This window comes from Strix uralensis, chromosome 5 (genome assembly GCF_047716275.1).
Source record: "Strix uralensis isolate ZFMK-TIS-50842 chromosome 5, bStrUra1, whole genome shotgun sequence".
Classification (NCBI taxonomy): domain Eukaryota; kingdom Metazoa; phylum Chordata; class Aves; order Strigiformes; family Strigidae; genus Strix; species Strix uralensis.
The window spans coordinates 84,333,357-84,357,341 of record NC_133976.1 but is presented as its reverse complement, the minus strand read 5'-3'; the positions used below and the strand labels follow the sequence as shown (position 1 = coordinate 84,357,341).

Here is a 23,985-nt window from a genome sequence, read left to right as displayed (position 1 = left end):
ACATTCAAGAAGGGCCAAAGATTGGGCTGTAGGACTTAAAAAAATATGGGGGAAGGGAGGAGGCAGCAGAGGCATGAAGTGTTGCAGTAAACACCGTGGTTACAGCAGCAGCGTTGCAAGGTAAAAACTAACTCACAGGAAGGCCCCATCCAGCTTCTGTAGAAGATGGCAACGGTGGAAAGTACAAACTTAAGTCTTCTGGATATTCAGTTGACCTGGATGCCAGTTTTGAGAGCTTCCTCCATAGCTGTCACCCAAACTCATCTCCTGAGCTGAGGTGCTGAGCCTACAGCTTAGTCCTCAGTGCCCAAGTTACAACCCACAGCCTTCTCTCAGATGTTGACAAACCCTGCTAGTGCTGGACTACAGCCACGCTGGATGTTGGTAACCTGAACACATGCACCAACACGGACCAACAAAACCAAGGGCTGTTGTCAGCAGTAAACTTTCACTATGGTTGGCTAATTCAACCCAGTTCTTTCAGGTGCCAGGTTCTGTCTCATGCCCAGACAAAACGCTGACAAAAACGCTACATCTGTCCAGCAAGAGCTCAGGGAGGGGTAGGTCTCAAATTCCCATACGAGATTAAATTTTTCCCTCCAGGCTCTCTTGTATATCCAGGGAGGAAAGTTAGATCAACTCCTTTCTGGAGTCATTCCAATCTCTGTAAAACACACAAAAGCATGATAACCATTTGATTTTTTTTTTCAAATCCAGACTTTTTTTTTTTTAAAAAGGCCCCATTAACAGAATAGCACAAGGTGTTACAGAGAGATGTATGCTTTGTATAACTCCTTAGAGAAGTGACCATGGGTAACACAAAGGTGGGCAATACATTCGTGCATTAGTCCAGAGATACAGGCAGAGCCTGTCCCTCAACAGTTCTGATATTTGTCATAATAAATACCAATCTCCTTTCAAGAGAAAGGTGGGAACAAGTACTACTAAGAGACATTTGTAGTACTTAGAGGACAAAGACCAGAAGCTCCTAGGAACACAGCTGAGATACTACAGCAGGGGAACATCAGATACAGGTACAGCACATCAATTTGCTGGTAAGGATCCAAGTCCAGAGGTAGGTCCCACCAGAAGGTATTTTAGAGGAAAAAAAAACCCACTCAAAAAGCCATTTAGAGTAGTACAGGACAAATTGGTAATTCTTCAGGCTAAGGGTTCCACGCTAATCTTTCTGCTCTTTCCCATAAGCATTTTTAAACTGAAACAGGATAGCCACAACTCTAGCCGCTGCTGCAAGCAGCAACTGCAGAGCTCTACAGTAGTTTCACATGCTACTTGTTTTATTTTTTTTTCTCTCCCCTACTTGGAAACCTGAGATTTGGCACACATGCTGTAAGCCCTTGAGATTGTACTTCACTGGCTGTGGAGAAACAAAGCACAAAGCCAGCCACCGAGAAAAGTCCTGAGCATACACAATGGGAATCTGCTTTGTCAAGGAGCTGAGGCTGTGTCAGATGCCAGGGGATGGTTATGTCAGCAGACAGGCTGATATAAGAAAGCCCAGCTGGCTCCAGAGCAGAGCCCAGCCTGTTTGCATCAAAGTACCACTGCCCACCTACCACCAGTATGACAGTCATCCTCGGCCACCCTGGATGAAGATGACAGTAAAAGTGTTACAGCAGTAACATTTTAGAAATATAATTAAGAACTGCTTTTGTTCACACTGACATACTGACAGCTGTCTTCCTTCCTTGGGATTCCCTTCAAACATGGCATTGGCAGAGGAGTTATTTCCTGCTTTATACAAAGCCCTAGTGATTTAACACTTCACATGTTCTGCAAGTTCAACTCCACGCTACGCAACAAACAGTATGATTAATGAGCATAGTAAAATCTCCTCTCCCCCACAAACATACAATACATCTTACTCTTTATTAAGTATCAAATTGTCTCCAACATAAATTACATCCAAATTACGTAAGTTTCAAGAAAGTCAGATATTTTATGTACAATATTTGTCTCGAGTCAGATATACCTTTATAATTTTAACCTATAACAAAAAGCAAACCTACATCAGTACCAAATAAAGCATTAAAAAGGTAACAAATATATAACTTTTTAGAAATGCTTTCAGAACGCTAAGGTTAATGACAAAGATTTTTATAGTGCAGCAGTCTTGGGTTTTTAGCTCTTAGACCATTTCTCTGTTTTTGCGGATAGCACAGCAGAGAACCATACTGAATATCATGCCGAAAATCTGTAAAGAAAGCAAGTGCATTAGAAACTGGGGGACCAAAGCACATTCTTCTATCAACACAGGGACAAGCATAGCTGCTCTGCCCAGCCCAGAGGCCATATTAACACTTTACTCTGCAGGTCATGTCCCTGCCCCTCCCTTCCCCCACACCCCCCCACCCCCCCACCAAAGTTTCATGAATCTCCTTCACCCTCAATACTTCAAAACAGATCAGCTATAAACCCCTGCCATATCTCCTAAGAAATTGTTGATCATCCCAGCACATTTGCAGCCATGTCATCCTTTCCTTCAGAGAAGTTAAAAAAAGTGCAAGTGTTCTTACTAGCACTGTTCAGTTCTTCAGCAGAGTCTTTAACTGTTATAAAGGAAACAAAAGCAAGGATCCCCAAGAGATATTAAGTGGGCAGGCAACACGACCAATACATGTTGTCCCTATATATACATGCACTGCCAATACAACTTCACCACTGCTAAAGCTACAAGGAGGCAGATCCTAGTCCAAAGCAGAAGCAGGGAGGTCCAAGGCACCACCCTCTGCACTGCCTTGGGGCCCCACAGCACACACCCTGCTCCTGCCAGTAGTCGTCATTAGTGGAATGGGCTTCTAGAGTGCCATGCCAGGCACTGTTCAGACTGCTGCTGTAAAGTGTCCTTTGGCCATAAAACTACCCTCTAAATAATCTGGAAACTCACCATTATTACAGCAATGCCAAGGCCAACTGCTCCAATCACATTCAGTTTTGAATTGAAGACATCATCAATGGCAGCTGGGCATGACTGAAAAGAAACAGATGTTCATTAGTGTTTCATACATATCAAAGGTTTGTTTCTGCTTCCTTGTTTGAGATCAAGTCTGCTGATTGATGCTATACCTTTGACCAAGTTTACTTGCACTGGAGATGAAGACTCATCTTCTGAAAGCTGCTTTGAACTGGCCCTTATTTTCACATCTTTAAAGAGAGCCAGGGACATTCCAACACAAAAGTTGGTGGAGAAGTTTAAATCTACTCTTCAAGTATCTAAATCTCTTAACTGCACCTTGGCTACAGCCAGATTCCCTTCTCAACACCTGCAGTTGATCAGGTAGATCAGGACCAACAGCAGTCATACCAGCCTTGGCTTGTTACCAATGGCTGTCAGCATTTAAACTGCTGTATTGCTCAGCCCTTCTCAAAACAGATTTGAAGCCACTCTTGATATTCCCAATCGCTATTGTAATTTTGCAGACACCTTATGAACACATGGTGCCTGGGAATAGCAGGATTGCTTGAGCTGCACACATACATGGTAGGCTACAGGCAGAAGCATAGAGGTACCAGTTTGAAGCTCCCAGGACAATGAATTACCATTGCAGCTAAAGAAAAATCTAAATACAGTCCTTTCCCCAAAGACACATGGTAGACACTAAAAAGATTTATACCTCTGTAAAAGTTCTTGAAGAGCCTGGTAGAGGTCAAAGTCTCATCCTAGCTCCTGTCCTACTTATTCCAGCAGCAGACTACAGTGAGCTGCTGAAAACTACTTTTTCCTTATCCAGTCCAGAAAGACTGAATCAAGGATTAAAGGGATATACAGGCATGAATTAATCACTAAAATCAGAATACTAATACAGCACTGCTTCTTAGAGGCACACAGATCAGCCACACCATTATATCCTTTTAATCTTGCAGTCTATCTACTGTTTTTCTAGAGTTAGGACTAGGCCATAAACACATCACAAGACTAAGTCAACACATGAACTTAGAACACTTAGAATAAAAACAAACAATAAAACCTACATACTGTCTCAGCTACTCCCCTATAACTCATAGCAGATTGTACGGAGAGGACTAAAGATACAGTCTAAATAAAAACTGAAGTGTCTCATATGGTCAGATATTTAGAGGCACAAAATCATCTGTAGTGAAAGGAAGAGCACAGGTAATGTGAAAAACAAAATTCAAGTCATTAATTGAATACCTGCACCTTAAAAATGTTATTTTCTATGGGAAGATTCATACAGGCTGTCTTGGAGCATGAAGCAAGAACACAAGACAGTTATAAGAAAAAGAGGCAAAGGGGTAGTTAAGAACTATACAAGATGCCTCTCCTGTACCTGTGGCATACAGGTACCTCTGCAGCAGTATTTCAGCAGGGGAATCTGATTCAGAGAACTGGCTTCACAGTGACACACTCACCTGAACAGGCCACCAGGCATCACCCCCCTCTTCTTTTCCTCACTAAAATTTCAGACATACTCCCACCCCACGCTCTGCTCCTCCCTCACCAAGAGGTGAGGCAACAGCTCCCGTGCAGCACCAAGAAGGTGCTCTGGGGATTGGAGCAGCCAGGAGAACAGAACACTTTTTTTTAGGTGAAGTTTAGGCCTTACGCTGTCCATCACGCCAGCAAGTCTAGTGACACACAGCCCGCACATTTCCTGCTGACCCCGCCTGTTCTTTCCACAGTAACACTACGTTGATTTTCCACAACCAGACTGATTATAGAGATAGGTTGCTAAGGAAGCGTGACGTGGGAATTTCCCATGGACTGGAAGGGTTTATTCAGAAACATGTTTCTCGTTCTATGCATTGGGCAGAGCTGTCAGTGAATTCAGTCACGCTTTACCATTACAGTGAGCGACTCGAGCAGGGCCTTCTTTGGACAGGTGTCCATGAACTGCTGCTCAAGGAATCCTGTAAGACCACAGCAGTCTAGCTACAAGAGAAAACAGGAAAAAGAAAAGCAGGTTAAATAATCCTTATTTTTGCTCTGTATTTGGTAAAAAGAAGAAAGATTACATCAGGCTTTATTACAGACATTACGCAAATTTGCTTAGAAGTCCTGCCAATGCAACTGCTATAAACCTAATTTTTAAAAAGCCTTTATTGCATTAAAGGACAAGATTCTGAAAGGAAGAGCTAGATCTCATTAAGTATACACACATGAATTTGGGTGACAGCTTGTACTCCTTAGAGACAAGGATGAACTCCTCAGACATGCAGGTATGCATACCATGGTGCCTCTAGATCAATAACAGATCTAGAGTGTCCCAGCTTGCTTCTGAGTTTTAGGAAAACAAGAACTAGTTCTATGCATTTCAGAGGTTCAGACAGACAAAAAGGCATACTGAATACACTGATACTATACAAAAAGATCTTCTCTGCCATTTGTTACTAATACTCCTTCGGTTTCTTCTAGTTAGTAAGATACTACACTCATACAGGGGACTGGATGACGTGGAGAACAGTGTGAACAAGCTGTTCTAGTTAAGTATAACCATGTACTTACAGCTAACTGAAATGCTTTCAGGGTCTCTCTGGCAGGTGCTTGAGATCTCTTTTCATAGGTTTCCTTGTAGAAGTCCTTTAACTCTTCAATAACCTACAGGACAGCAAAGAGTTGTATTGTATTACTGTCTTATTATTGATTATGGAAAACTTGAGTCAGTCATTAAAAACTCTGCAACTTACAATACCCATCCTTCTGACATGTAGAAATAGAGGGTGGACAGCATTTCTCATGCTGAACAGGTGAGCCTAACTGGTACACTCACCTTAAAAGACACACCTAAACAGATAAGATTGTTTCCCTTCCAAAGCTCTGAGCTTCTAGGTGGAGTGAGAGAACCAAGTCTTTGCCCACTGGTTACACAAAAATACTCCCTATTCCCTTCTGTACCCCAGAAGTTGCTACATTTCCCTGTTGTATAATACAAGCAGAAAAGCAACCCTGGTCACAAAGCACCTTATTTTGAAACAAGACAGAATCTTGACTGCTTGTGAGGGGACAGCTCAGATAAGTCATGTTTTAGATGCGGAAACATTCAGCCCACAGCTGACCCAGCTCCTATCTAGAAGTGGTAAAGCTTCACTGATGGTCTGCTTTGCTTCACGGCTCAGCCAGGTACTGCCTGGAGTGCATCTCTAGCATGCAACAGCATCTTGGATTCTGGCTTCTCTGCTACAGTCTAATTTTTAAATATTAGTTTACTTTCTTGTATTTTGCCAGAATGCATCATCTTCCTCTCCCCCAAACTCCCCGGGTAATCAGGATTTGACTAGTATAGATTTCAGCAGACTGCTAGCTTTCTGTTGGCACAGTCATAGAATAACAGAATGGTTTGGGTCAGAAGGTTTGGACCTTTAAAGATCATCTAGTCCAGGCCTCCTGCCATAGGCAGGGACACCTTCCACTAGACCAGGTTGCTCAAAGCCCCGTCCAACCTGGCCTTGAACACTGCCAATGATGGGGCACCCACAACTTCTCCAGGCAACCTGTTCCAGCATCCCACCACTCTGGCAACTTTTAAAAGCAACCTACCTTTTCTTTATTTGCAAATCCCCAGATTGCAGCAGCAATTTCAAGGGCAAAAATCACAAAAAGGAAGAGGAAGAACTAAAAAAGAAAGACCACATCATTATTAAGACCACAGCACCACAAAACAGCTTCACACATATATACTGCAAGCTTGTCCAGTCCCCAGAGTCCAGCCTTGCTGGTACTGTCACTCAACCAGGTTCCAGCTGGAGGTCTGAAACACTGGTAAGACTAGGAAAGAGGACACATTGCACTGGGTCAGCACTTCTCAGGAGCATCGGAAAGCCCAGCAGTGTTTTCCAAGCAAAAGTCCTCCTTTTTGATCAGTGTTAATTAAAACCAATCATCTGTTAACTCAGTCTTTGAAGTGGCCCAGGTCACTCAGACACATCACAACAGCTGACACCAATTCTTTTCTCTGGTTTGTCACCCCTATTGCTTTAGGAGTCATTACTTAATACCTAGCTTGCCACCAGCTCCCAGAACACTAATATGGTCACTTCTTTGTTGTGTATCCCACAAAATAGAAATACAAGTGTCATCTCTGTGTCTGACTACCAGGTCCAAAACACCACTACTATTTAAAAGCACTTTAACAAAAGATGATCAGAATTAAAGGGCTAGAGGTATCATTTTGCAAGAAATATGAAATTAACTTCTTCCATGACACAGAAAGGGAATTGTTCTTTCACCAGCCTATAGTAGTAGTCTTTCATTAACTAAGTCTTCTGGTTATTTCAATAAGTAGTTCCACAAGTGTACAGATGTGCACGAACCCAGCAAGTTCTGCTGACCCCTCCAGTCTGAAAACAATGAGGTTGCTCTCCAATAATTGGCCGGCAGAGCAGTTATCAAGTAGCAGAACTCACCCTGTGATTATGAACAGTAGAGGCTTGTTCTTTCAAGGATCAAATACCACAGTTCTAGTCTCAAAAATTTAAGACTGCACAGCCTTCAGAGTTCAGGACAAACTGTTTAATAAATAGCATTACTCTTATCAAGAGTTTAGTTCTGGATTCACACATACTCCTGGTCTTGATACTTCAATGTCTGAATATGTCACCAACTCCTGAAGTCATCCTGTATTCAAATGCAACATGGACATTTGGATTTAGGGCCAGAAAGGGAAGTTACATAACATATCAGCATTATGTAGGTGACCATGAGTTTAAACATTGCGGAGCCAAAATAATCAGCATCTGCTGCCCTTTAACCGCACAGTAATATTTTTCCTTCCTTTCTCATCATGCTGCTAAAAATTTAAACGCTACTCTGAACACTTACCAAGCCAAGCATACATTGAGATTCCTGCAATGCTCCGCAGCATCCTAAGAAACCAACCAGCATCATAAGTGCACCAGCTCCAATAAGGATGTAAACTCCTAGGGAGGAGAAAAACAGAGACACGTGTACAGACTAGTTGAGACCTCAGCAGAGAGGTATAAAATTAGTTGCTCCACAAAGAGCATCTGTAGCTTTTGTCAAGGTTTCAGTTTCTTTACTGAGGTGTTCCAAGCAAAAGAAGGGCCACGCTTAATTTTCAAAGCAAACACATCTCAAAACTCGTGGGGAAATTGTGGATAAATTACAAGTTCAACTTCTAACAATTAATGTGTACCACTACTGCAGTTTCACAAGTTTTAGAAAATTGGCAAGATAAAGCCACTTAGGACAAACTGTAAGACACATTCTAAAACTGGCTCAGAGCCAGAGTTATCAACTTATCAGATGAAGAGTGTGTTGCAGTTAGAGACATCTGGAACTAGTGATTTACCAACATCTGAGAATTCCTGAAGTGTGCTACCTCTAGGAGAAGGGATATTAAAAAGCATCATGATCACCTGTCATAAGGCTTTAAATGCTTTCCTATCTTGCTTTTCCATCAGGAAACACTGAATTATTCCACTATGGAAATTCCACATGGTGGTACAAGTCTACACTTTAGCTGCCTGACAGTCTCTCTAGCTACAAGAAACTCAGAAGTATCTGCTTTTGCAGAAAATGCTTCAAACCCTATCAAGTGGCTGAGCCTGCAGACCATTCTGCCCAGAAATTAGGTAGCGAGTGTGTTGGAGCAGAGAGGGCAAATATTCCTGGGCTAAAAGACTCCATTTAGGCCCAATCCTTTCCTCCTAAACTTGGAAACTGCCAGTTTAAGCACTGCAGCTGCTAGCTGGTGAGAGCAGCAAGATGTAGCCAGCAAAACAACTCCCAAAGGATGGCGAGGAAGTACTGGGGTGGTGAAACATGAGACAAAGAATCAGCACAAAGCACGTAGAATTAGTATGACGTTTCTATCAATATAGACAAAAACACAGTTCTGGCCTTCAGAGACCCAATCAGTACTATTTAAAGCAAGCCATACGTAAGCATTTGTAAATGATATTTTCTAGATGCAAGCTGATAAGATTAGCTGCCAAAATAAAATATGCTTAATCAAGTAGAAGTGATTAAGCCTGACATTTCTTATCAGCAGGAAATTCCGGCACCCTTTTTTTTTACCCCAGCTTAAACTTTTCCCATTTTGAAATAAGAATCCATCAGAACATCTTATTTCAGTTTATTTTCAGTAGTGTAGGAAGCTTTTGAGGTAATTTGCTTTGTTACTAGGTGCAAATTGACAGATTCTTTCAATTTCCTATTAGAAACTGCAGTCAGTAACTACTCCCAGAAAAATATGTTAAAACAGTAATTTCTACTGAACTTTAAAAACTCAGCTTAACCTACAGAGGTTTCAAGTAGGTTTCACTGGCTGCATTCAGCCAGTAGCTTAAGTATCACATCATAAAACTTTTATGTTTTAGGAGGTGAAATAAGTGTTTTAGACTATCCAAAGTAAGACTTGTTAAATATTCAGCTCAACAGCAAAGTGTAGATTTCTGTTCACTTTCCAAGGTTCAGTTAAAAGCACCTGGAAATCTTCCTGGCAGCTGCAAGAACCCCCTAGTTTGCTACTACACCAGCATATCAAGGGTAAAACACAAGTTTTCTCACAGATAAGCTGTCTGCACTCCTGTGGCCTCTTTGCGAAGTCACACATAATTCCCAACTATGGTCTCTAACAAGCCTAACTCACCATCCCTAACAGTACCCCCTGTAGGCACAGGCTATTCTGGTGAGGCTACAAGGTGACTGGTACCTCCCAGTCAGCCTTGAATGGTCTTTAGAGACCCTTTAGAGACCAGCTGGGGTGCTGTGACAGGTTGGGTAGCTCACCACAGGAGCCAGTTTTCTTGGCAAGAGAAAGACCAACCTAACTACACCATGGATGGATAACAAGTGATGGTGTACAGGACACAGCAAATCCAGGTGCTACAGGGAAATATGTATAAGGATTGTCCAAATCAAAAGCGACATGTAGGTAAGAAAGGTACATATTTGAATTTGCTTTCTTCCCAGTTGTTAGAGGTCTTCAAACGCAGCTACTTGAATTTAAAAATGGTTTAAGCACTGACAGGTGACAACAACCAAAGCAGCATGTGTTCCTCTGCCCAAGCCTAAAAGTGACTGTAGAGATCAAAATGTTACAATTAGGATAAAATCCTATTCAGTTAGGAACTCCTGCAACATTAGAATAACAAACTGAAAACATGTGTGTTTGTCCCCTAATTGGTAATCTTGCAAAACAGACTATATCAAGGAATAACTTCCACCTGGCCTAACTAAAGCTACACTGATCTCAGCTGTCTGTAACAGTTGCTCACATAGTCCAAGATGTTTGTGCTGTTCAATTATGTTTAGTATAAATTAGCATACACAGGGCTGTAAGAGTTAAACAATAACATGTATGCTCCTTCTGAGAGATGAGGTGATAAGAGTTGTGGTTTTGGGGAGCTTAGGTTGGTCACTTCTTAGGAAAAAAATTAGTTATTGATGTCATCTGAGTACTCATTTAGCTTAGAGTGAAACTTCCCTGACTCATTGTGAGAAGCATCAGGAAGAGACATTCTCCATGTCTATGAGGAGTCCCCGGGATTACAAAACACTTACCAACAGCATGCAAAGAGGAACTGCAGAGAAACAGATGAGGTGATACACAAAGAGCCAAGAAACCACCGGTGTGACACTGCTGCTGCCTGCACAAGAGCTCACAACAGGGGCTGGCCCCCTCCACCAGCCAGGGGAAGCTGCTCTCTGCCCCACCGAGGCTGTTTAGGCTGTTTTGTCTTTAGCCTTTGAGGAAGACTAAGTTTTTCTAAGCAGTCTGGAAATCTGGGCACAAAAGCGTGATCTATCACCCCGAGACATTTCCTAGCTCACCTGTGTAAAATGTCGTGTTGTTAGATTCCAGTTCAAAGATGCTTTTGGTCTGCGAGTCAAACCGAAGCCATAGTCCAATTGCAAGAACTGCTGTCCCTGCAAGCTGTAAGAACAAGTAAGCCTTGTTAAATAACAGCAATTATAAATAAATACTATAAAGATTATAACACCGATTCACCCTTGCATTAGTAGCATCAGAAGTAAACACAGGATACAGCTCTTATTTAAAGAACGGGTGATAAAGAACCAGCATAAAAGGATGGGAATATCAAAACAAGAACAAACCTAGTTCCCGACATGAAGCATCTTGTTGATAGACGTGTTTACATATTAAACTACAATGCCACACAAGAACAATGCCATTCTTGTTCTTTACTTAAAATACTCAAGGTTTACCAAAGTGCCAAGTTTCAGTATTTCCACTGCCCCCTCCACCCTTTGTTTTATTCTGGGTGACTGCAATGACATTGCATGGCTTAGTGAGCTTAAATTGTCACACTGAAGGACAAGGGTATCACAAGAAAAAGCACTTTGTAAGGCCAACTAAAAATTTTAGCTTATTAAACAGGCTGGTAAGAGTTCAGTGTACCGCAGTATAGAGTTTAGAAAGAGAGCTCTTGCAAAACAGGATAAAACCAATCCAATAAGTTACTGCACTGACAGGAAGAAGAAAATACAGGCTGCTGAAATAGCAACATTGCTGTGTGCTGACTTGGAACAATGCAATCAAATTTTGGATAATATTTAGTTTTATTTTATTATCTCTGCCTGTGAGCCTCCAGGTTCCTCTTAATATTGGTGCCTGTGTTTGTGGCAATTTGCTGTGTGTATAAATTAGTTTCTGGATGAAACATCTGGCAGAAGGCATCAGAGAAGTGTTGCAAGAAAGAGGGAACTGCACCCTGGTAAGGCAAAGGCTAACAGTTTGCTTTGAACAGACTGAATCCTCCCTGCTAAAAAGAAGAAAAACCTGGGGTCATCTTGCACGCAGAAAAGAAAAAGAAACCAGGACAAACTAGAAAGCTAGAGTGTGCGCTTCTCAGCTTTTCCTTCTCTCCTTTGAAGGCCATTTAACTATCAAAAAAACCTCTACAGAAGTGAGATGAGGACAGAAATACCACACATTGCAGCAGACATTAAAAATTTAAACTTAAGAGTGAGCAATGAGCTTAGAAAGTCTGGGGTGAAGCATGCATGAAAAGAAAACCCAAAGCCTTATCTCTGATAAGAAATTCCTTCTAGAAGGGAACAACATTCTTGATTCACCTCCAAGAAACTGGAAAGTTAATTAATGTCAGTTTTCAGTGAGAATACGGCAGGCACTCCCACAGAAAGCACCCGTGGGTATACTCCTTCCACACCAAGCCCAATGGCCCCAGCCCCACACTCTTCCCATGGGGAGCCCGAGAGCCCCTTCCCCTGCTATGGGAGTTTGTTCGAAGGCAGGCACAGCTTTGCTGCCCATGGCTGTCTTCCCTAACCTCCTAGGATAGTTCCTCCAAAAAAAAAAAATCAATAGGGAGAGCTTTGAAGACTCACACAGGAGAAAGAGGATGGCGCTAAGCAAGGACTTAAGGGAAAGTATATCCCTTGTAGCTTCTCAGCAGAGAGCATCCCAAAGGGCTGAGGTATCAGTGAAGAAAAACGAGAGGCCAGCCATGCCAGAAAAACCAGCATTTCTTGCATGGCAGACACCTGACTCCCAAGCCTGCCTCAAAGACGAGCTGCAGGGTTTTAGCTGGGAAAAAGATGAAGTGATACACAACACAGAAGGAGCCAAACCCCAAACGAGGTTTCCAGACCTATGCAAAAGGCACTCCGTCGGTGTCAGGGGTGTGTAGGCGCAGGCTTACTCACAAAGCATGCAGCAAGAACAGTGCCTGCACATACCTGCCGCTTTCCTTGTTAGGGCTATGCTGACAAAATAATTTTAAGTGATGCCTAAGAACCTTGGTAGTACACAGTATGTCACAACAGCGTTGTTACTTCCAATTTATTGTGGCACAGCAGCACCCCGGGGGAAGGGAGAGGTGCAAGAGTGGGAATGGCAGAGAGAAGGGCTGCTGCTCTGCCTGTGCTCACTTCTACAGCATCACTTGAAAAAAGCATCTCACTTCAGTTCAAAAGCCAGGAGGGCTTAGTGATGAAAAAGTCTCACACACCGCTTCTAGCCTACAGTTAAGTCACCCAGTATTTAATAATTCTCTGCCCAAGACTCACTTTCCCAGGTCAAACAGTCTTCAGCTTTCATAGGCACCCAGATCTGCAGCATTAGAAGAAACCTAGAGCTTTGGCTTGTTTTGCTAGGAACTCACAAATTGCAAAGCCAGGAGGAGTCTGAGCACACCCACCTATGTCTGTGGTTTGACAGGCCTCAGCATTCGAGTACAGAGCTCAGGGACAGCACTGCAACTGGAGCAGGGCACAACAAAGGAGTCTACAACTAAAACCCAGAGCTGATCCCCCAGCAGATCTTTAAGGCCAGAGTATTTAAACTGTGAAGAAACTAAGCCATACTACGACCATGTAGATAATGTTACAAGTCCAAGCAAAGCAGAAGGCTCAGTTAATGATCTCTTCAGAAACAAACTGGTTGGTTAACATCAGGGAGAGCTGACATACCTAACATGGCTCCTTTCAAAAAACCCAAACTTAACCCTTCCCCCCCCCGCCTAGAGTTAAGTGGTATGTTTTCTCCTCAGGAAAGCAGTCATTCTGTGAAAGTTATGATCACAAGAAGGCAAGAGACTTATTATGGGATCACAGAACAGTGATAATACTTAATGCCAGTGAACTGCCTCAAAACACTAAAAAACACCAGTAGGATTAAATAAAGTGGTAATTCTCTCCATGGTAGACTAAGAAAAATAATGCAGCTCCTTCTTGCAAGAAAGTGAATTTTTGTTTCGGTTTCTTAAGGAAAGCAGACTTGTGTTCTCAGTTTGTGCTCTTCCTAACCACAATGACCACGGAACTAAAAAAAGGCAGTTTTAAAGCACAAGGCAAGAAAGTAACTTGAAGCTTCAAATTTCCATCAAAACAACAAGAGATGAGGGCACCAACACCAGCCTCAGGAAGAGGCAAGCACAGCCCCATGGGTACCCGCTGCACTTGGCAGCATCTCAGGCCAATCTGGCACACCAGAGCCTGGTACACTGCCACCTCTCTGCTCACCGATGCTCTGCCAGCAGGTTTTGGCAGCCGTGTTGGGGTGATTTTAGTAGATGTGTTTTCCCTCCCTGGGAAAGGGGTGCAAGCCCCCCCTACCTGGGCTGCACAGAAGCAGATGCCCTGAAGAGCTGGGTGTTGGGTTTTTTCATCCAAGTGTTTTCCCAATCTAACAGAGCTATTTTGTCATAAGAGTTGAGTAATACAGGATATTTCTAAGTGGATCTACCCTGTGCTGAAAAAGAAATTTAACAGAAAAAAGAACAAAACTGTTTTCCTGAAGCTAGTCACTTTGTGCAAAAGCCTACAAAACTAAGAAAAGAGCAGGTTTATGTGCTTGTGAAACATGTAAGTAGTATATTTCTGTAGTAACGAGTACAGGAAAAGGAATTCAGAAGACAGGTTTCTTTACCAATCTGACCACAATGTGAAGTTAAAGGGGTACTACTCACTCACTGTATTGGAAAAGTTTGCGGCAGTGACTCTCCAGTAACAGCATGTCTGGCACAAGTATGGTACTGACATCCCTGCTCAAGCTAACGAGGCTTCCTTATGCTTCCCCTAACCACTGCTGAGCATCTTACAAGTCCCAGCTCATTTCTGTTTGACTTGGCTCTGTTCTATAGCTGCAACGGACATATGCTAAGCAAGAATTAAAATACCTGATCATTACTCCTCTAGTCCTATGGAGGCTCTTTTTTTTTGCATCACATGCAAACATATCCCCATTACCTCAAAGGCTCTTCTCCTGCATACATCTTTCTGCCTGTTGCAACAGGAAAAAAAAAAAGCTTTTTTTGGTCTGTCTTCGTTTCTTATATAGCCCCACACTTTCTCTAGTGAGCCTCCTGTGCAGGACTTCCCTCCTCCCACCCACCCAGTCCCACACTCTGACAAGTGCCTTCTCCAAAGCCAGCCCTTTCCATTGCTCTGGTCTCCCCCTTGCAAACCACCTGGCTTTGACTCTGAGCATATTTAAGGGTGTGTCCCAGTATTTATCTTTGACAGGCTGCTTTCTTTTAGCCTTCCATGTGACAAGAGATAACCCACACAGGATTGTTCCACTGAAGAGGACAGTCCTGATAAACTTGAGATAAGGAACCCCCCTTGTCTATCCTGGAAGCCATACAGAACACTCTGCCTTCCTCCCCTCACCTTACTTGGTTAACTTCAGCATGAACTTGGGAGTACTCTGTGCTGCCCATGCTATCAAGCCATTTCCACTGCATTTTATTTTTCCTTTAACACCTGAGGTTTCACAGACAGAGTCTCCTAGCAGAAAGTTTGCACAGGGAATCATTAGATTTAATGATACTGGTGTAAGCACCTAAAAGCTTGAGCTTTTCAAACTAGAAATTCCATTTTTTGTTAACATATCCCATGATACAGCAATGCATGACACTACTTTGGGAAGCTGGAAAGTTTATTTTATGTTTAACCACTATTTTGCAAGGACCATTTTGTTCAGTCCCTTCTGACCTCATCATCTTGAGAAAGGACAATCCCCAGGCAAGCACCCCACTTGCTGCAAACATCTTACAGCATCTTTCCACAGACAGAACTGCCTCTCAAGGTCCAAGTTACCACATCCTTAGAGCTAACAGATAATACTTGGGGGGGGGGATCCCCCTCAGCATCCACCAGGTTACTACCAGCCCTTCCTCCATTTCCGGAGCATGGAGGAAAGGATAGGGAAGAAATGTGACATTACAAGAACTCCTGATACATGGATGAAAGCATGTAAAAAAGCCTCTATGCAGGAAAGTATGGGTTCTACTATTTTAGCACATTCAGGCCAAGCTTCTAACCAACTTCTATCAAGTTCATGGGACCACCTCTAGCAGAAGGTAAGTCAGTATGTGGAAATATGGTAGAGTCAGTCAAAAATAAATACTATTTTCAGCATTGTCAGCTCAGTATTGCATCTAACAGATTACTGTTATTAATTTTTTTCTTGAGGTAAGGACCTACATCAGGCTCTACATGACTGTTCCTTACATAGGTTTTACCCAGGGTGTGTCAAGAATACAATGAAAAATCCACTATCTTCCCCTTCCTCATAAACAGGTAAAAACTTTTAGCTACAAATCTGACTCAGATCTTCCTCTGCATAAGACAGACAATTAACTTTTTCCTCACTGTGCAAGACACTGGATTAATGAAAGCAGGACCAGATATATAATGTTGCAAAGTACACAGGCAAAGAAATTGAGACTATTAGGAGCAGCAGTAGAACTGTCTGTTTCTGTCCTGTTACTTGCTGGTACTCTATAAATAAAACCCCATAAACAGTAAGTATACATGAGGCTCAACATCACTTTAAACGCTTAATTACAGGATTAGTGTTATCCACAACAGTACAGGTTTTCAAACTTCTGAAAAAAAGCTTTCCTAACAGATGTGCAAGGAGTGCTAGCAGTTATATAAGAAACTGCAGCTATTTCCAAACTCCTTTGAGAAAAAAAAAAGGGATCGGAAAGGAAGTATTTTCTTTCTGCTTAGGCTAGTTTCAAGAATGTTGTGGGCTAAGTTAATGTCACAGCATTTATTGCAATAAAATGGTGCTCCAGTACAGTAGGAGCAGCATACAGAATTCCTGAACCACCGCCAAGACTAGTGCCCATTTCATACAAGTTCCTATTCAGAAGCCAGTCTACTATATTTGCAATTTAAATCGCAAATAGGAGCTAGGACTGCTGGAACTCTAAGTACAAGTAGCTTCACATCAGGTTCCTCAAGGCAACACCCTCCAACTCCATTCCTGACTTCATAGCACTTACTGGAGTTAAAATACATTGAGCTGAGCCCAAGCAGCATTGATTCACATGCTGCTGTCAGCAACTAAATTAGTTAATTACAGAAAGCAAAAACAACTAATTTCTGTTCCTTTTGTACGTGTGTGCATATATACATACAACCACGCTGCCCATCCTACAAGTCCTCTTCTCCACTTGAGCATGGAAGACCCTTTGCAGAAGTCAGGGCACCAAATTGCGACCAGCTGTCCCTGGGGCAGCATGAGCAGATGATATTACAGCTCAGGACAAAGTCACTGGTATCTTTAAAGTTACAGAATGAAAAGAGCCCTCCAGGCCTAATCCTACTTTAGCAGGCACTCCCACAGACAAATGCATTTGTTTATATAACACAACACACCCTGAAGTGTGGAGAGCCAGGACAAGACAGTTGCCTTATAGTGTAAAGAAGCAAGAAAATTATTGCTAAGACTCAACATGAACTCTGACAGTATGCTACAGTACGTCTTTGCCTATAATACATTAAATTATAAATATTAGCAGCAGATGTCTTTGTATTCCACAAAATTCACAAGGGAAAAACCTGGCATTTAAGTTTAATGATGCGAGCCCTTGCTTTTGTTCAGCAGCAGAAAGCCTGCGGGTTAACATGCAGGCACATGCTCCACATGTGTGGCCATGCCAGGCGCTTGCCCGATGTGCACCGAGCTGCTAAGAGTGGCCAAGGGTTTTACTAGGAAAAGACTGTCACCAGGGCCAACAAGCCTGAGCAAACCCCACGAGTTAAGGGAGCTCAGCTAGAGGGGTAGTCACTCATTGCACAACCCAAGGTAAGCAAGCATGTGCTCACACTAAGACGGTTCAAAAGCAGCTTTGGTAAGACCACTCTACCACTCCGGTTTAAGGCACCTAACATGTTTCCATTGACTTCTTTCCAAGCTCATGCCAGCCTGGTGGAAAAGAATCTTTGTATTAGTTCTGTATTGGCCTCAACACTTCCCTCCCCTACCCCAAATCAAACCCCAAACTTCCAAAGACCTGAACAGCTTTCATTACAGACCAGGCCCAATCAAAGATGCCAGGGCCAGCAGCAGCGACGCCAAGACAGAAGAGCTGTATGCAAACCCAGCCCTAACAAGAGCAGCACAACAGCAGCAAGGAGCTTGGTGTCTGCAGCAATACTTGAATCTAAAGGAAATGCAGCCAGCCCTCATTCTCACACCTCCGAGAGGGACTGGACCACCCAATTTACTGATCTATTCAAGTACAGCAGTAAAAACCATTCCCTGCAAGTGCAATGGTTAACCGGACTTCAGAAGCATTTGTAGCAACCATCCATGAGTCTTTCCTTTATGTTTCCAAGCTTAAGAATCCCAATTCACTCACAGTTCCTGACAGCAGAAACCCTCCTCTTCCTTTCCCAAACATTATCAAGCTCCACCACGTTCCTCCCAAGGTAGGCAGAAGACCAGAGCAGCCCACAGCACTGCAGGACACCAGCACACAATGGATTTATGCAGTGGCACCATCTTTCCTCTTCTCTAGGTCCTTCATTTCTGAAGCTGGTTTTCTTCTGTTGTTGCTGAGCTTTTGCAATGCCATCGTAGACCCTTTTCTCCCAAGACTTCATTGCTCTGTGGCAGCAGCTGACCCTGAACCAACTAGTTGGTAACTCCAGGCTTCTTCCTGCTCCTGCCTCCCACACACGTTAGTCGATGCCACTCTGGCAGCGTCACACTCTGCTTTGTCACAGAGCCTGCTATGTCAGCATGCACCCATCTTCATCACTCCAAATAATGGACGCTACTCAAGCACCGAAGCATCACCTCACTTGCTTTTCCAGATTAGGTGGGACCATACTGACCACCACATGGCTTGCTCCTGCACGCCAGCTCTGCTGGTTCTCTCCACCTCATCTCAGCCCTGCCTCTGCTCAGTCAATGATTTCATCCCTGCCAGGATCTTACTCCAGGACTGATTATTTCCCCTAAGAGCTCTGGGATTTCCAGGAGACATTGAACAAGTGAACTAACACCAACTTGCCCTTGTTCTCTCCAAGATTCAGGCTTTAAAAGGCTTCAAGCTAACAGCTTCATGAAGTCGTACTTCTCCTTGCAGTAGCCATTCGCTTCTCCAGTGTCACATCTCCACATGTACACCAAATTTTTATTTTTAAAGAATCTTCTCCTTCTGCTTATTCCAGAGGCATCACGTGTGCCACTCTACACACCCCAGAAAAACAAACCAAAAAACCCAGCCTCAAATTCACCACATTCCAACCCTCTGGCATTGAGATGGATGGCGAGCAGGTGGTTTTCCCTGATCACAACATATTTATAGTTCTGAAGTAACTGCTGTGTGACCCTGGAAAGCTGTTAATCAGTATTTGTTACCGTTGTTTCACCACCTTTTCATTGAAAGGTCAGTTCAAGCCTGTGACAGATTCAGAGTCAAAGACTGGTTATAGCACAGAACTTCCCCAAGGTCTTCCTCAAGTGCCCCCAGTAAGATAAAAATGCCACAGAACACCACTCCCAACATGCCCTTACACCTGGACTTATTACCATCTGGAAGGATTCCCTGATCCTTATGTGTCTGAAGGAGGATACATTAGCTGGGTTTGCTTTGGCAAGTTATTCCTAAAGCTTTCCTCTGGCTAGCCTTACTATATTTTTTGTATTTGACCTGCTAGCATTTATAAACCTTTATCTCCTTCCTTTGGACACAGCTTCAACTTTTTGAAAATTTCCCAATTTTTGTTTTAATAGCCTCCTATACCAAGCTGTTTCACTCTTTCTGGTTCCTCTTGCCCTCACTCAAATCTCCGATGGAGGCAAGTATATGCCACCTAACATGCAGTCTACAAATACCTGCAGGTTTGCTGCAGACCATTTAAATTCCTCACCTGTCCTTTTGAGGCAACTTGTTTTAAAAAGGGGGTACTGTGTAAACTCAGACTCACAGCACCTTTTAGCTTCTCTTGCTCCAGGAGGTGCACTAAATCAACTACATTGTTGTCACCAGTCCCAAGTAGCACTTGGGCAACAGGCCCACACACCCATGGACTACTCTGAAGCAAGCAAAGGCTTGTTCCTCCTCCTGGGGGGGCTTCCCAAGGCCAAAAGACAGTCACTGACTGTGCCTTCAATTTTAGCATCAGAATTGCACTCAGGCACACCAGTTTTGCTCAATTTACTTCCTTAATAGACTTTTCAGGACTCTGATGTCATAAGAAACATTAAAGCCTTCTTTCTTATTAGGGTTGTTCCTGCCCTCTAGTACTGCCTGGCCCAAGACACCTTATTTTTCACACCGTTCATTGAGACCTAACAGTCTAAAATAGCCCAAGTTGTTGTTTGTTTCTCCATAGGGGACATGAGGTTTACTAATACCACACTTGAAACTCCTGTTGGACAGTTTTGTTAGGGCACAGATACATGCAGTGAGCCCTGAGAGCCAAGGGCTACTCCAGCTGCTCTACAAATACTTATCTCTGGCTAACCCAAGCTGCTTGCATTTACTGCCTCTTGTTGGGATACTCAGAGGAAGCAGCATTCATCTCCCCTAAATTCTTTTCTTCTTACACTTTTTCTTCATTTTCTCACATCCTAGCTGCTCACTGCCAACCCCCGAGAAGGCCACTCAGAGCTGCACTCGCGGCTCCTCCGGGCCGCAGCCCTGTGCAGGGCAGCTGTACCAGCCTGTGTATGATACAGCCCCGTCCCCACCACTACTCTTCCTCTCCTCCATCCTATTTAACAGGTCAAGCCTGCACCCGAGCTTACTGGGCATCCCAAGGTGCAAGTAAAGCTTCTGAGCTTTATTACCACGACACCCCCAAGCCACAGATGCCTCCTGAGCTCAACAAAAATATGGTCTCTATTCTCAGCCCTGGGCCCCAGAGCAAAGTGGCAATGCTCATGTTCAGAGCATCTTTAAGGCAATGCCTTTGCCACAACAAGCATTCTTGTGCTATAAAATAGTTTGTAGGAAGTCTGTAGCTTTAAAAAAAGCCCACAAACACCAAGCCATGAATATTTCATCCTGTTCCAACAAGAAGTTTAACACCTCACTGACCCAGAGGTTTCAGCCAGGGCTTTGTTAGGTTTTTTCCTTTCTACCAGCTATAAACCTTCAAATATCCCTCCCCTGCTCACCCTCCTGGCAAGTCTCAGGTGGCAATATCTGCTTTTCTGTGCCCTTATAAAGTTGCTCTGCACAGCTTCCGTCAATTGCAGCCCAGTTCCATTTTCTTACTTCGCTGAAACCCATTTTTAATTGGGAGATCACAAGTATTTTATCCGCAATACGTCTTCCAGTCATCCCACACACAACACCGACTCCAGAAGCAGTTTCCTTCCACAGCCCCGACTTCACTTCTCCACATCAGAGGGTGAAAAGGAGCCACACACGCAAGAGAAAATTCATTGGGTTTTGAGCCTCACACTTCACACCTATGCAGCATTCAGCACACAGGCAGTTGTGCTGGATTTTCTCCATAAGGCAAAAAGACACTAAATTCAGATGTCCATGGCCCAAATGCTTGAGAAGCAGCTGTAAGCCCTCAGATAAGCTGTGCTTTCCGACACCGCCTGGCAAACAAGAAATAATCATGCCAGAAAACTGCACCGGAGACACAATTTCTACTCCTGCTGGTGGTGCGCTCCTACAGATTAAAGTGTTTTAGGATTTTCTTTACAAGATGCTGCCTGGAAGGTGCGAGGCAGAAGCCACCAGCCGGGGCTCCCCACCGAGAGGAGTTCGCATAAACCACAACCACCAGCATTAACTGGCGAGGAAGGGGCTCGCCATCCCCCGGTACAGCCTTCGCACCGGAAAAACACCGAAAAAAGGGAGTTTCTGGGCAAAGTGTTGTATGAACTGCTGGGGGGTGGAGGGGGAGCTGCCTTCACACCTGGCAGCTGTTAACCTATGGGGCGATACGTTAACAGGGCAGGACACACGCTCTGCCTCACGCCAAACACGGTGCTACCGAAATAAAATAAATGAAAAAAGAAAATAAAGCATTGAGCCGGGTCTGTATGTTACTCGGACCCCTGCGGCCGAGCAGCACAGCGAGTACCGCAACAGGTAACTGCGTCCCTCCCGCCCGCCCCGGGCGAGGCGGCTGCAGGCTCCGCGAGGCGAGAGGCCCCCGCCCGCGGCCGCACTCCTCCCCCCCCCCGCGCCCTCCTCCTCCTCCTCCTCCAGGGCGGGGAAAAAAAGTAAGAAAACCAGCAAAACCAAACAACGAAAAACCAAACCACCGCTCCCGGCACTCTGCCCCTCCCCGCCGCGGGTCCCTCACCCAGAAGATGAAGTTGAAGCCGAAGAGCAGGTACTTGATGCACTTGGTGCCTCCTTTGACAGGCATGGTGGCGACGGACAGGCGGGTGCGCAGCAGCGGGGACGACGGCGGCGGGGACCCCTCCGCCCAGCGCCACTCCTTAAATCCGGCTGGACCCCGCTCTCGGCCCGGCTGCCCCGCCCCGGCGAGGCCACGCCCCCTGACCCGCCCCCAGCCTCGTACGACCAATAGCCGGCTGCCTCCACTGCCACGCCACGCCCCTCACCTGCTGTAGCCACGCCTCTTACACGCCCCCTGCCCCGCCTGACCAATAGACGGCTTCCGCCACGGTCACGCCCCGCCCCTCACCTGCTGTCGCCCCGCCCCCGCCCCGGGAGCGGCCTCCCCCCCCCCCCCTTCGCCTCAGCCGGTCCCTGCGCGGCGTGGGGCGGGGGGCAGCCCGTGGGGGTTCAGTGCTTCTCCGTGGGGGGATGCTGCGGCCGGGGTGGGGGGGAAAAACCATCTCAGTGCTGTGACGTGGAAACGTGGAAAAACCCGGGTGGGTGGCGGCCGCCTACGGGCCGAGGCCTCACCTGCTCCGGCATAAATTTGCTGTGAGCTGAAATGCATCAGTCTGGCCCCGACGGGTGTTGTCCCGGAGCGGGTAAACTCGCAGCGTGGTTTATCTGCTTTCATCTTTCAAATCCGTCCATACGAAGTTGAGAGGGTGCGATTTAGAAAAATCAGGTGGGGTAAGTTTCCACCCACCAACTGATCCACCGTAAGGCTGCGCGCCGTGCCCTTAGGTCACCCCAGCTGTGACACAAAACACGCTAAATTTCAGTCAAGAATTTCCTTTTGATTCCAAGGGGAAGTTCAGCGCTCAACTTCGGAGTCCGTTAGCTCGGGAATGAAAACTGAGGGCTTGAGCCTTAATTTAATACAGTGTGACTAGGAATTCAGCTGTTATTAAGAGTCCGAAAAACCCCAAGCAGAACAGAACAGAAAAGACTTGCTAAAACGCAAATAAAATCATGTCGGAGTTATTGTTGGCAAAATAAATGATAAGATAGAGCACATTCCAGAGCTAATAGGGTGGATGTTGAATCGGGTAGCTGTTTCCCAGAGCAGGTTGCAAAACATGAATATATTTCCATTAGAAAACAAGGCAGGGAAATAAAGAGCTCGGAGAAATTCAGAAGCGACTCTGAGTGCACAATTGTAGTCAAACCAAGAGGCCTCTGCACCACAGGTATTAATGGAAAAGGAGAGTTTGGGGAGGGTGCTGCGTTGCTGTTTGGGGATGGTGCAGGGCTGTGGCCAAGCATCCAAGTGGCCTCAGGGTCCGAGTGTCTGAAAGCAGAAAAGTGGGGAGCTGCAGCGTGTTCAGTGATGCCATTGGGAGTTTGCCGCTGCTCTGGGTTTGGGGTCTCTAAATGGGCTGGCAGTAGATGAGCTTGACTCCAGAGAGGAGGGCGAACGGCGCTTAACTCCAAGCAAACCCTACTTGAAGCATTTTGGTTTATTGGATATGTCAGTAAAGGGAACTGGAGGGATGGAGGCTGGTGACAACAATATAGCTCCAGCAAGGCTGAGATTAGTAAGTGCACGTGACTCAACTCTTGTGGTAACGGTAAACTGAGCAAGAGAAAGTCCTGTGTCTCCACTCTAGAGCTGGGACTGATTTTCAGTATGGCTTTTTTTTTTTTTTTTTTAACTCTGACATTAAGAATTTATGCCTGTTCGTTAATATCAGTAATATGGCTTTCCTTAACTTGCCAAAGTTAAGGATAAAAGAAAAACTTTGGATAACCTCCTCCTGCCCTTGTATTATTAAGCTTTTTATGCTTACACTGTGTTAAAGCAACTCCCATTAAAATTCTGGGCCGTAGCCTTTTGATCAGAGGCAAGAAATGGACCTGTTGGATCAAAACCTCCAGTGAGTTTGTACTTACTTAACACTAAACTCTCCCCATTCATCCGGTGAATTAATTTATGAA

General features: G+C 44.5%; 1 protein-coding gene across 1 annotated transcript; it reads right to left on the bottom strand.

Moving 5' to 3' along the window:
• Positions 1-1,870: 1,870 nt before the first annotated feature.
• On the bottom strand, positions 1,871-22,184 carry CD9 (CD9 molecule). Its single transcript, XM_074872046.1, has 8 exons — positions 22,007-22,184; positions 10,775-10,877; positions 7,799-7,896; positions 6,518-6,592; positions 5,486-5,578; positions 4,823-4,912; positions 2,909-2,992; positions 1,871-2,215 (listed from the first exon to the last, which is right to left on the bottom strand). The coding sequence occupies exons 1-8, from the start codon at positions 22,070-22,072 to the stop codon at positions 2,150-2,152; spliced, it is 675 nt and encodes a 224-aa protein (XP_074728147.1). The 5' UTR covers positions 22,073-22,184; the 3' UTR covers positions 1,871-2,149.
• Positions 22,185-23,985: the final 1,801 nt, after the last annotated feature.